Source organism: Notamacropus eugenii, chromosome 5, assembly GCF_028372415.1.
Source record: "Notamacropus eugenii isolate mMacEug1 chromosome 5, mMacEug1.pri_v2, whole genome shotgun sequence".
Taxonomy (NCBI): domain Eukaryota; kingdom Metazoa; phylum Chordata; class Mammalia; order Diprotodontia; family Macropodidae; genus Notamacropus; species Notamacropus eugenii.
This window is the reverse complement of record NC_092876.1, coordinates 201,286,921-201,301,305: the sequence shown is the minus strand read 5'-3', so window position 1 is coordinate 201,301,305 and position 14,385 is coordinate 201,286,921. Positions and strand designations below refer to the sequence as shown.

At 39.1% G+C, this 14,385-nt stretch overlaps 1 protein-coding gene across 9 annotated transcripts in view; it reads right to left on the bottom strand.

Moving 5' to 3' along the window:
- FRY (FRY microtubule binding protein) overlaps window positions 1-14,385 on the bottom strand; it is a 566,260-nt gene that overhangs the window by 59,927 nt on the left and 491,948 nt on the right. For all 9 annotated transcript variants that reach the window (XM_072611868.1, XM_072611863.1, XM_072611870.1 and 6 more), the window contains 5 exons: window positions 12,027-12,225; window positions 9,464-9,585; window positions 3,646-3,833; window positions 1,136-1,230; window positions 137-744 (listed from right to left, as the gene is read on the bottom strand). In XM_072611868.1, the coding sequence (XP_072467969.1) occupies window positions 137-744; window positions 1,136-1,230; window positions 3,646-3,833; window positions 9,464-9,585; window positions 12,027-12,225 (1,212 nt within the window). The remainder of the gene's footprint in view (window positions 1-136; window positions 745-1,135; window positions 1,231-3,645; window positions 3,834-9,463; window positions 9,586-12,026; window positions 12,226-14,385) is intronic.

Here is a 14,385-nt window from a genome sequence, read left to right as displayed (position 1 = left end):
ACCACTCTTTCTGCCCCGCAACTGAACAGAATTGTTTTTAAAAAGCCTCAAAATGTATATTCTTTTGTATGTTTACAACAAATTTGAGCATAATGGCAAACAGAACACACAAGAGGGAAAGATTCATGGGATTTACCAATAGCCTGAGATGAGTCGACCATAGATACTCGTGACACTGGTGTTAGCAAGCTGAAGAGATGCAGGGTGAGGTCTGTGGTAGTGAGGGAAGTGAATCCTTTGAGCAACAGCTGCTGCAGCCCTGAGAAATCTGCCCACTTGAGTTGGCCCTGTAATTTTTCAAGTTTCTCTCGGTTTTCAGCTTTATCAAGGGGCAAATGAGTCAGTAACTTATTGAGTAATCTTAAGGCCATTAGATATTCAAACTCAAAATCAGATTCCATTAAGGCCACGGTGACCCAGAAAATGGTGGCCAATAGGTTGGTTGGATTGTTGATGTGGGAGGGGTCGGTGAGGCTGTCTTTCAAAGATGAAGAGCTCCTGGTCTTAGAGGAGAGACCCTGTTGGGTACAAGCCTGGATCCGGTCTAGAGTTGCGCTCCGAGGTGGGTCTGAAGTTCGGTCTACAACACCAAACTTCTTGGGCACAGAGAAACTCCTCTGATGTCGGCTTCGTTCTGCAGTGGCTGTGTTGCCACTGGCAACTCCAGGGTTCACATTCAGTTGACCTGTGCTCTTTCGGTTTGCTGTCAGCTTCGTGCTTGAGCTTAGATCAGGGGATGATGAGCTAGGGATAGGAATAAATACATTTATTAGAATATGCCAATGAGTTTCTGTGAAAATCGCACACTTCTCAATTAAGTCAAATGCATCTCAGGTGATGTTAAGGGAGGGCTCATGCCTACTCTTTTGGAAACATCAACTTTTGTAAATTCTTCTTTTTTGACTCATCTGTACAAAGCTATGAGAATGAGCACTGACTTCATGCTGAGGGCATAAAAGAAAGTCTAAGAATCAGCCATGAGACTAAAAAAAATTGGTTTCTTCTTTTAGTGATTCAAATGAGTTTTTATAGATGTTTCCTGAACTTATTTTATGTCAGAGCAGACACTTCTCAAATGTTCAAAAAAAGCTTACAGAATTCTTGATTTCCAAATGTCATGAAACCTGTCTCTCACCGAGATAGTACAGTCAAGAGATCACTGTTCTTCAAGCAGTCTGACAAATTATCCACAGTAGCTTCCAAGGTAAGGAGTGCTTCCATTACATAACCCTGCCAAACACAGAAATCAACCATTTCAATATGAAAATGAATTTGCTGTTCTTTAAAAACAACCCCACACATTCAGAGAAAGAACTATCCAATCAGGACACAGAATGAAGCAAAGTATTTTCTCTTGTTTTACATTTTGCTTTAGTTTGAATTTTCTCATGATTTCTCCCATTCGTTTTAATTCTTCTATGCAACATAACTAATGTGAAAATGTGTTTAATAAGAACATATGTGTAGAACCCATATGAGATTTCATGTTGTCTCAGTGAAGGAGAGTAGAAGGAGGGGGAGAAAATTGAAGACTTAATGGAAGTAATTGTTAAAAACTGAAAACAAATTAATTAAATTTTAAAAATTAAAAAAAAAAAAACCCCAAAGAAGTATCTTTGGATAAAGCAGTGGACCTGGAGTTAGGAAGACCTGGGTTTGAATCCCATCATAAGTATCACTAGCTATGTGACACTGGGCAAGTCACTTACTCTCTGGTTTGTCTCAGTTTCCTCATCAATAAAATAATGGACTCGAAAACCTCTAATGTCCTTTACAAGTTTAAGTCTATGAGTCTATGATGTATTTCTGCATGCTATGACTACTGACTTAACACCTAAAGAGAAATTACATAAAATCATATATGATAACTCCAGAGCTGAAATGGATCATAGAGGCCATCTAGATCAAGTCCTTCATTTTACAGATAAGGAAACTGAGGACCAGAGAGATTAAAGAATTTCTCCAAGGATATACACGTACAAAATGGCAGAGCTGGTATTGAAACGCAGGTTGTCCTCTATCTCCAAGTTCATCAGTGTTTCCACCATACCATTTTCCATACTACTCTTCAAGTTACTCAGGGCTATTTATGCCCAGATAACACTAGATTACTCTCACTGTAGAACACTGTTGCTGGATTGGTTTATTATTATAAAAGGGATAAGAAAGAAGAGTTTATCTCACTCACTAACATTTAGCCTAGAGAAAGCGGCATTGGGGAGTATAAGAACATGATAACCATCTGAAAATGTCTGCCTGAAAGTCATATGGAAGAAGAATTAAAATGCAGTCTATATAACTTCAAGGGGCAGAAATAGGACCAAAGGGTAGAAATTACCAGAAATTAGAATTTAGCCCAATACAAAATAAAATTTCCTAATAAATTAAAGCTGATCTATACTGCATGATAGTGAGTTCCCTGTTAGACTACAAGTTCCTGGAGGGCAAAGATTATCATTTACCTTTCTTTGTATCAGTACTTAGCACAGGACTTGGTATACAGTAGGTGCTTAATAAATACCAATTGATTGTTATTGGAGTGGTTCAAATAGAAGCTTGTTATCACTTGTTGAAGGTGCTGTAGAGAGAACTCAGATATTGGGTAGGTATTATGTTCAGTGAGCTCTCAGAAGTCCTCCAGCTTGAAGAATTTCTGATTCCTGAGACATAATCAGTACACTGAGGCAAAGAAAACAGCTTTGGGAGTTGGTGGGTGGATGTCAGATCTACAACAGGCTTGTCAAGACCAACCATTTGGTAACAATGGGAGAACATGTTATATAGCTTAGTGTTATATAAATGTGAGCTACTGTCATCACTATTCCTGACTCTAATAAGGTAATTTGGCTGCCACAGCTTTTGGTCATACTCCTGAGGGCTCCTGCATTTGAAATGCTGCCTTCAGGTTACAGGGAACGGGACTAGTTATAAGCTACAGCAGACGTTCTTAACCATTTTTTTTCTCTTGGTCCCTTCTGGCAGTCTGGTGAAGACTATGGACCCCTTCTCAAAATGATTTTAAATGCATAAAATAAAATATAGAAGATTATAAAGAAAATCATTTCTGCTGAAATACAGTTAGCAAAACATAAAAAAAAAAAATGCCAAGTGAATGGACCCCAGACTAAGAAGGGCTAGAGGGAGGCGGCTGCTGAGCAGCCCACTTCCTGAGTGCTTTGGGATTTACTGAGATAGCGACATGGGCAAAGCCACTGAGAACATAACGTTGGCAGAGCTTCCCAGGGAGTAGAGTAGCACCTCTTCCTCCCCTCTTGTTATCCTTCTTCCTCCTCCCTCTCTTAAGCAAACCTTAACTACCATAGGGCTTTAGGGGAGGAAAAAAGTAACTCCTTGCCCCCCACATCACTGTTTGAGGTAATCCTAGGTTAGTAGCAAAAGCAAATGGGAATGCAATGAATTTTGGCTGCCAACATAAAAACAAACAAACAAACAGATGTTATGTTCATCATCTGCTCTGAAAGTAACCAGCACAACTAGAATTACTCTATAAAAACCAGCCATCATTATTGTTATTGATAGGATGCATGACTAAGCGCGGAAAAAAGCAGACAGACCAAAGCCAGCTTCATGTTTTTTTTTTTCACACCGCACACCAAATGATTTCACCACTCTTTGCTTCCATACCTGAATTTCATCTCCATGTTCTCCAATAACTTCCACCAGTCTGGAGAGGAGGTCAGACAGGGCATGGGCTGACAAAGGTTGCTTTAGGGCCCGGAAGATCTGGAAAGAGCGACCTGCATAATGCCTAGAAGAGCTGGCCAGGGCTGTTTGTAATGCAACTTCACTGAGGTGCTGCTCCAGATGGAAACCTGAGAGACAGCCGGAGAGAAGGAGAGGAAGAGGGAAGGAGGAAGATAGGGAAAGGGAGAGGAGAGAGAGGATAGAAAGAGAGACAGAGAGAGAGAGACACAGAGAGAGAGAGACAGACAGACAGACAGACAGACAGAGAGATCAATGAATCATTTCTGAGTTGGAAGGGAGCTCAGAGGCCATCTAATGCAAAGCTTTCTTAATAATATCCCCAATAAGTTGTCATCTAAATTTTAGTTGGGAGACCAGCAATGAGGGGGAAATGTATGACACCCCCTAGCCTATCCCCTGCCCCAACGTGGCTTCCCATTCCTTTTGGGATAATAAATGCAAATATAACTATGACTGAAAAAAATCTCACATATTTCCAGAACTCATTTGTCCATTTATAATGGGCTGACCTGACCAAACTCCCGATATTACTCCTTCTGAATGAAAAGAATTGGAAAAAAAACCCAATACAACAAAAAACCATGCTTTCATATTTAACTTCAAGGGAACAATTCTGATTCCTGAAATTTTCTCCAAACTGTCTTCTATTTTACCTTTCACATTCAATATTTTGAGTTCTACCTGCTCTTCCTCATCCACATAAGTAGTTGGCAAGTTTTTAGTCCTCTTATGCATGGAATGCAAGGATAGTAATGCTTTAAATTCATGCCCCTTTTAAACTATGGAGGCTTCAAACCCAACCAAAAGACTTGTGATCACATCTAGACACAGCAATGTCTTCGTCTCCTCAAGATGGAGGCTACAAATGGGCATCTGTAAGAGGTTTGTAAGCTTGCAATGCAAATTTGATCCTACAACTTAATATCTATCCTACTTATGTTTTTTAAAGTGGAAGTAAGACAAAATCATAGCCTTCTATCCTCAGCTGACCACTTTATCAGATGGTGAAGGACATCATCATGGAACTCTGGTGATCATTTAAAAGGTTCATGGCTGAAGGCAATGAAACCACTGGGACTATATATATATATGTATATATATATATGTACAGAGAAACCATTCCCAGTGGCCATCAATGATGATCTGGACTGCTATGGGATCCATTTGGTTGTATCCCAACTAACTAGATAAAAAGAATGAGCTGTGACAAATTGAGGTCACTAAGGTCTCTCTCAGCCTCTCTGGGCTGCTGAGCCCACCAAATCTTATGGTAAAGTTTCTGTAAAAAGCACTGAATGAGTCAGGAAATAGGCTTAGAACTTTTGCCATCAGAAAATATAGTGGTAAAGTTCCTACTTACTAGAAAAATAAAGCTTAATGATGCATATAGCAGAAATTATTTTGTAACTTTGCTTAAATCCTTCTAAACTTTTGTTTTAATATGTTTTATGAACTATTGTTTTATTAAGCTTGAATTGTAGCTAAAAGGTTGAATTAGAAGTAGGTAAGCAGCTACGATTATAAAGTTACAGTATAAAGGAACAGGATAAGTGATATTAACCATGTAAATCTTATTGTTTTAAAATTCTGTAATAATAATCCCTAACATTATAAGACTTAGAAAGTAGAGACGATAGGGAAATTAATTAATGACTGAAGGAAAAAAGTCAGAGGAGAGCTTGTATGGCACACACAGAGCACTATGGACATCTCTCTACCTTACTACAAGACACAGGAAGGCAATGAGCTATAGGGAACACTGTTCCTATGAACACATAGGAAGGATCTTCTTAAGGATCTTCTAACAAAAAAGGTCCCACCTTATTAATTAACCTCAGCAGAATAAATAAACTAGATCTACTACAATGACATTTGTAGAAGATGCCTGGAAGGATTTTTGATAATAATGATAGTAATACTAATAACTAATTTTTATATAGTGCTTACTATGTGCCAGTCACTTTACAATTATTATCTCATCTGATCTTCCCAATAATTCTGAGAAGTAGGTGCTATTATTATCTCCATTTTACAGATGAAGAAAGAAACTGAGCCAAACACAGGTTAGATGACTCGCCCAGGGTCACACAGCTACATAATGTCTAAGGCCAGATTTAAATTTAAGTCTTCCTAACTCCAGGACCCTTAGCTGCCCAAGTTGATTAAAGGTCTGGTGGCATACTTGACTCCTTGAAGGGTCAAACCTCTATAATAACCCAGTGTGATTTAATTTTCTCAAATGTATGGGCAAAATCATATTCGGATTAAACAGTAATTGATTAACAGTTGAAAATTAGTGGGAATGGCACCACACTAGATCTAAAAGCTCATATTTATTTAAACCTTGCTGTCGATGATATGCTAATAAGAAATAATCTTTCTACTTTGTAGTTTTAATAAAGAATTCTATTTTTATTTTTAAAATATAACTTAAAAGCATCTTTCTTTGCTGACAGTGCTTATGGAAAGACTGAGAGTTCTTATGATGGGGCTGTAACTCGAGTGTGTTCACCTTGGGCAGATTACTCTCGTTACAGACAAAAACTGGAGGAAACAAATAGCTTCTAAGATGAAGACTTGTAAGCCCCAATAAGTGATGGCAACCAATTAGCAAAACATTAAGAACAATCTTTTTAGGAGGATTTTATTTTTGGATATGATGTCTCTGCTTTGTGTAGTCATAATATTGAGAACTAGAAGGAGCCAAGAAGCCTCAGACAGAACCCAGACCAACCTCCTCTTTTCAAAAACAGGAAAGAAGAGAAATTAAATGTCTTGCCCAAGGTGTTACATTGTAAGCATGGTGATCAGACGAGGTTTGTGCCTCTGTATTTCTCCAGCTTGGAACTAGCTGGCCTCCAGTTGTAGAGTTGTATGCCCTGGAACTGGTTCAGGCTTTGGGCAAGGGAGTCATGGGGGACCCATCGACCTAGTTATGTCACACTATTTTCGTTTGTTTTATGATCAAGCCAAACAGGATTGCTTATTTCCCTCCAAGCATGCACCTCTGTTCTTTTGTTCACTCTGTTCCTTAGACCTGGTATGCACTCTCTCGTCTCTAATGATAACTTCTTACCTTCTTAGTTTGTCCTTATTAATTAAGAAAGACACAGTGCTTATCTGTTGAGAGTTTGCAGCCGGTACCAAGGCTGAATGGACGGCAAGGGTTACTAGGATCTGAAGACTAGAGAGATCTAGCCTAATTGTTAGCTTCTCCATGAAGCCTTTCCTGATTATATCAGTTGGAAGTGGGCTTTCCCTATTTAGGACCACTGCACTTTATATTTCTCTTATGCTCTAATTATATTGCATTTGTGTGCATGGCTGTGTCCTTTTCTTCTTCCTCTATTAAGTTGTAAACTCTTTGAGTTAGGAGTTTCCCTCAGGGACCTGTGATTTCATTGTTATGTCCAGTAATCTCTTTCATCTTTTTAATTTCTTTGTTGTTGTTTAATCACTTTTCAGTCATGTCCAACTCTTCATGACCCTATTTGTTTTTTTTTTTTTTAAGAAATACTAGAGTGGTTTGCTTTTCCTTCTCCAGTTCATTTTACAGAGGAGGAAACTGAGGCAAACAGGGTTCAGTGACTTGACCAGGGTCACACAGTAAGTATTGAGGCCAGATTTGAACTCATGAAGATGAGTCTTCCTGACTTTAGGCCCAGCACTCTATCCATAGCACCACTGGTCAAATGATACCAATGTCTTGGGTGTCATACAGATCTAATTTTCAAAGGCATGTTAAAAGTCCCTGTTAAAAGCAAGTGGTACAGATTGGTGTGCCATGTCCACCCAACTAAATGGACATTATCTCTGTCCTTCAGGATACTTGCAATCTAAAACAATAAAAACAGAGATTGAAAATGTTAAACAAATGATGCTAGGATTCAAAGATATACATAACAAAAGAACTTATGGGACAAAAAAGTATAGAATATATAAATTCTGTTTGCAGTGTGTGTGCATGTGTGTTGAATGGGTACCATGCTTTCAATTTACTGGAGAAAGGTTCCAAGAGCAGATTTAATGAAGGATGGAAGGAAAAGCTGGGACAAACTGGTCACTCTAGGCTTATGCTAAGGTATGGAAGACTACCTAGGTGCAAGTATAGGTTGATCAAGCAAAAGAAGCACTTTGCAAGGACAGCAGGACAGTAGAGAATACAATAGGGCAGCTGGGAGTGTTCTGGTTGAGGTTGTTGTCTCTCTAAGCTGGAAGTCATCGCTTTATTTTCTTTCTGGACTCCCCAGACCAGGGTTGAGTTAATTAACCGTTCATACGCAAGCCATAAATTCCTTTCTCTTAGGCTATGTTCAATTTTCAGATGACTGTTAAGTACAAGACAATCTTCCTGTTTAATCATGTGCCAAATTTAACCTTTTCTGTCTCTTTGTGGAGGAGACACGCAGCTTCTATACAAACAAAAAGGTGACCGTTTTGTTGGATGCCAGGAGAACCACCACCATGCTCTGGGGTTTTCAGAAGTAATTTAAGAGGGAATCTAAAAACAAGACATGGGAAACCCTACTCCAGGAATACTTCCTCCACCCCAGTTTACTACCATTTCTTTTCTAAGGAATTCCTCTGATAAAGATTAGCATGTTATGATACCAGGCTCAGATATTTCATCCTTAGGAATGTGCTCACACTGAGAGCAGCGGAGGTGTTAACATTTCATCTAAGCCAACAAGTCCGCAAAGGACCTTGCTGGTCCTAAAAGAAATTTAGCAGGTTAGAAATAAAACTGGCTCAATAGAATAATCAATGCATTCACAGACCACTGATGCAATTTGCCAGTTAACAAACCGTTACTAAATGCCTACTTGTGCAGAGCACTGTATTGGGGAAGGTAAGACAGAAAGATTAGATAAGATACAGTCCCTGCTCTCATAGAGCCCAATGTATAGAAGTGAGACAATATACAATACAGATTGATAAATATAGAGTATTATATGTCACATGCACTAGAAATCTCCTTGGCAAGGGAGATCAGGAAAGCCTTCCGAGAGAAAGTAGCATTTGAGTTTGGTTTTAAAGAATGAGTAGGAATTCCTTATATTAGAGGTAGCAGATTAATCAATCAGTCAATTAATCAACAAGAATTTATTCAGTGCCTACTATGTGCCACGCACTATACTGGGGGATCAGGGATACACAGGAATACAGTCTCCAGGTTGAAGGGGTAAGCAACTAAAGCCAGAATGAAATTAATGGACTTGGAAAACTAAGAGGAAATTTTAGGTCAGCAGTCATGATGAAGAAGAAGAGAAGGTTCAGTGAGAGTGGGAATATAAAAAAGTGGAAAGATAAGGTACAGTGTCAGAAAGTGGAATTTCAAAGTTCAATACGTTAGAGGTGGTATAGTGATAGGTGATGTTGAAGTCTAAGCAATGGCCACCTCAGTGAGTGGCTGAATTGAGTGGAAAAGGAAACAAGGAGATCAAATGATAGTAGGAAAAATACTTTAAGTATGGTAATGCAGATATGGATGACATCAAGCAGTATTAAATTATATAGTCAGTTTCTGAGAATTTTAATAACCTTATGTAGGATATAACTATTACTCTGAGTTTTTGCAAAAATAAACTCTAGTCTGCTATTTGGCAAATGTGAAAACCACCCTTAATGTGCTCTATTTTAAGTGTCAAATGTAGAATAACATGTCAGATCAAAGAAAAACAATGGGTCCCACTGTGGAAAAGGTGAAGGTATACTTCCAAGGAACAAGATAAGATACCTGACTTAGAATCCTTAAACACAGACACAACATGACGTAGGAAATTAGTGAGCTGCTCAGCACTCTTGGAATTCTGATTCTTGGGTGTGATATCTTCATGGCACCAAAGGGGACCAAAAGCCCTTAAAAGACATAAAATATAAGACAAATAAATTATGACTTTGCATTAGAAAAACAATATATTGTGATATATTTCTTCTCTAATAGCACCTTTGCTAAATGCTTAAAACATCATTTTTATTGTGAGTTAGTTCTCCCCCTAACAATATGTTCAATAAGGATTTCTGATGTTTCATATATAGTATAGCCCAGAGATCAAGGACTCCATAGTTCCTCTTCTATTTTAAGAAAATATATAGGTGGACTTCAGTTTGAAAATTACAGTCAGCAAGAAACATTTGCAACCAGAAACTTGGGGCTCCCTTACAGGACTGATCTCCCCTAGGCTCATTGTTGTAGCCACATAGCAAACAGGAGCCATTTAATTATGTACAAGAATAGGGTGGGGAATGCAGAGTTAACTTACTAATAACACAGGTATAGAGGCAAAGATCTTAAGCCTAAAGGGACCTTCAAAGTCATCAGGTCCAACTCCTGGACCATCATGGAGAGACAGTTACTAGAGAAAACATTTTTCTTGTTGAAGAAACATTTTTCTCATTTTCCTTCTCTAAGAAAAGTTTGGTTTTCCTGTTATTGAGCTTGTATACGTGTGAAACAAAGACTATGGCACAGTTTGGACTACTACTCAAGTATCCTTAACTCAGGTATTCTCATTGCTTGGGATAAAGAAATGACAGTTTTCTAATATAAAGGAGGCTATGTTCCTATAATCCCATTATTCACAGGATAAACTACACACAGAAATTGTTTGGCTATTTTTTTAGTGATTTTGTCATCACCATCTCTCCCGGAGAGAATCCTTTTTACAGGGGCAATAACGAGGGGTATGTTTCCTTCCCAAGAAAAATGCCTGATCCCTTAAATATGGCAAACTAAATGGTCATATAATCAAGTAATACTGTTTATGGTCCTCTCATCTTTCAGCAAGCAATGATTAAGTGCCTACTCTATGCCAGGCACAATGTTTGATAAAGGGGCACAAAGACAAGATCAAACAGGGCCTGTCCACAATTCCATTGTGCGAAATGATATATAAACAGAAAAACAAAGACAAAATATAAACAGTCAATACAAGATTATTTGAGCCAGCCCCACTCAATATTAAGAAAGGACCCATTCATTTCTTTCACAAGCTTTCTCCAAATAAAAAGTGAAAGTCCGACTGTCACTCCTCCCCTTACTTAATAAACTCCAGAGGCTTCCTGTTACCAGGGTAACAGGGTTAAATGTGAAGTCCTCTCTTCACAACCTGGCCCCTTCCTACCTTTCTGGTCTTCTTACATTTTATGATCCAGTTACACTGAACTACTCGCTGTTTCTGTAACATATCTCTTCAACTCTTTTCTCCGTATCTTTGCACTGGCCATCCCCCATGCCTGGAATGCTCCGCCTCCTTGTCTCCTCTTACAACAACAGCAATCCATACAGCATGGCATCATGGGATCATAGACTTAGACCCTTTGAGGCCAACTAGTCTAACTCCCTCATTTTAAAATGAGAACACTGAAGCTGAGAGAATAAGTGACTTGTCTAGGATCGTGACAGTGTTTCAGAGCTGAGAATCAAAAGCAGGCCCTCTGACTTCAGACCCAGTTCTCTTCCCATTGCACCAAATCTTTTTTTTTGAATGTAATTGCAGACAACCCTATCATACATTTGCTTGGTCTCCTTCAAGCTTCAGCTTAAATCCCATCTTCCGTAGGTCTTTCCACAACCCTCTACCTGTTATTGCCTCCCCTCTGAGGTTTCTTCCACCCACTCTTTCTATAACTTGTGCATGCCCAGCTATTTACACAGTGTTTCCCCATTAAAATGCGAGCCCCTTGAAGGGAGAGGCTATTTTTCCTTGTCTCTCTATTTCCAACACTTAGCACTATGCCTGGATCAGAGTAAGCATTTAATAAATGGTTGTCAGTGAACCCAGTGACTGACAAAAAAATGTTCTTTACCCTCCCAATCTCTTTCTGCCTGCTGTTTATGGCCTCATTGAGCTGATGAACAGAGGGAAGTTTTTCAATCAATCAATCAATCAGTCAATCAACACTTATTAAGTGCCTACTATGAGACAGGCACTGTACTAAGCTCTGGGGATATTAAGAAAGGTAAAAGGCAGTTCTAGGAATTTACAATTTAATGAGTTTTCTCAGTAATTGCTCCTTGGTAGGATACAACTAATGGAGAATTTTGGGTATAAAGGTATTAAGCCAGAGAACACCTCATCTCTGCCAGGCTTAATCAGGATTGTTACAGGGCATCATAAATTCCTGCCTACCAGTTGTCACATCATAGTTTAAAAAAAAAGTCCTTTTCATTCATGGTAATTTTAGCAGATTCTTGGAAAACACTAGAATTTGCTGGAAGTTGGTGTCATCTTTCTCTCAGTGTTAAATTCTGGTACTTTTCCAAATGATGGCTCTAAGATGACAGACCCCCTCTTTACCTGGTAGTCAGGAACTCAATAAGCTTGTTTGCCTTCTCATCAGTTTCAGTGGCTGTGTCAATGTCTTCTATCTCCTGGGTGATCTGTGGCAGATTCCCACTGCTGCCTCCCAGACTGATGCTGGAGGAGGTAGAGCTAGAGCTTAAGCCAGAATCTGGCACGGGGGAGGACTGGTACTCTCTGAGGAAGTCAAAGCCACCTGGTGGGAGAGGAAGAGAAGGTTAGAATGCACTACCCCAGTGTGTTTGCCAGCTTTCTTAACAAAACTGATAAACCAATACATGATTGCTCCCTTCAAATTGCAAGAATACCCCCATGATTTGAACTTAGAGAAAAAAAGCAATTGGGAGGTTTAATTCTAGAGTAACAAGACTAGTTTTTTGTGCTTCACTTATGGAAACCAGTCGCATTACCTTATCACATTGTGTGCTGTCTACTTCTGTAGGCTGCTGGTTGCTTGAGGGGAAGGACTGGTTTTGATTTTGTCTTTGTAGAGCTAGCACATAGTAGGAGCTTAATAAATATTAACTGACTGACCAAAGAGACTAAAGGCATGGCCACTGTAGAGATGAACTCCCTGGGGCATTTTAAAGAAAAGGTAACTTAAAATGCTTCGGGTAATTCAGTTTCAGAACGAGATCAGTGTAAGGGAATGCAAAGAAAAGGAAAAACCTGGCCAAGCATAAAGGATAAACTATACATAAACTCTTAATATGTAATCGAGAAGAACCAAATAAATGAACAGAAAACAAAAACACATGAAATGTTTGCTTAATGTCTTTAACAGTGCCTATGAGGTTCCACTATCTTTGTAATTCACATACTGGCATGTTCTCATGAGAGAAGATGCTGTGTTCTATGAGCAAAGCAGAATGAAAACAGCTGAAAAAGAAATGCAAGATGAGCAAATTTAGAGAATCCACCCCAATGTTCACATGGAGTATTTGTGCCTGACTGGTGGTACAGCATTCCAGTCTTATATTGGCCTGATAAGCCACAGCTGGACACACTAAAACTTGACCCTAACATGGTGAGGTCATTCTGGTCTTCTTCAAGAACAAAGGACAACAACCAGTCAACCAAGCAATCTTACCTCACCTTAGTCACTGAATGGATGCTGTCTTGGTCAAAGTGAGAATCTGGAAAGATCTTAGTTTAAAAAGGCCAAGGCCTCCCACTGCATCTGAGGCCAGCTCCAGTCTTCCTGATCTATAGCTTACTATTGGACCCAGGGAGGAGAAAGTAAGGCTGGAGACCTTGCACAGCCCTCTCTCACTTACCTCCAATTCACTTACAAGTCATGGCATCATCTTCCTGATGTCATGGTCCTCTTTGAGAACACAGGAGAAACAACAACAGCAATCCATACAGCATGGCATCATGGGATCATAGACTTAGACCCTTTGAGGCCAACTAGTCTAACTCCCTCATTTTAAAATGAGAACACTGAAACTGAGAGAATAAGTGACTTGTCTAGGATCGTGACAGTGTTTCAGAGCTGAGAATCAAAAGCAGGCCCTCTGACTTCAGACCCAGTTCTCTTCCCATTGCACCAAATCTTTTTTTTTGAATGTAATTGCAGACAACCCTATCATACATTTGATATATAAAGGTGATGTGGTATATCATACTGGAGACTGAGTTGTTTCTTTCAGCAAAAGCTTGCCTGTTCCCTTCTCCTTTTTTCCAGCAAAAATGTTCTTGGTACATGTGTAGATAATTTTTTTAAAGATTTTAGGCAGATGAGAAAGTAAGTGTATGGGTTAGTGGTTACTAATGTTCTTCTAATCACCTTTTGATAGTTAAGCCATCTTTGATATAGGCTCTACATCTACATTCATATTAAAAATATTTTCACATTAGTCATGTTGTGAAGAACTAGGACCAATGGGAAGAACTACAAGAAAGAAGAAACAAAGCAAAATAACTACAAAAAAAGAACAAAGAGTCTGCTTCTGTCTGCATTCAGACTCCAAAGTTATTTCTCTGGATGTGGACAGCATTTTCCATTATGAATCTTCTGGAGCTGTCTTAGATCCTTGCATTGTTGAGAGGAGCCAAATCTCTGAAAGTTAGCCATCGAAAAATGCTGTTGTTACTGTGTACAATGTTTCTCTGGTTCTGCTCTGCTCTCTCCACATCAGTTCATATAAGTCTTTTCAGGTTTTTCTAAAGTCCACCTGCTCATCTCTGCTTCTCTGTTTTATGAAGCAATACTACTTATAATGTTTCACCACCTTGCTCCCTAACATTTTGCAAATGTTTTTGTATTTGGTCTAAAGACTGATTCCTAGTACCCTCTCCTGGTTTCCTGCCAGGCTGCCATAATCCCTGCACAAGTGGAAGGGAAACACATCAT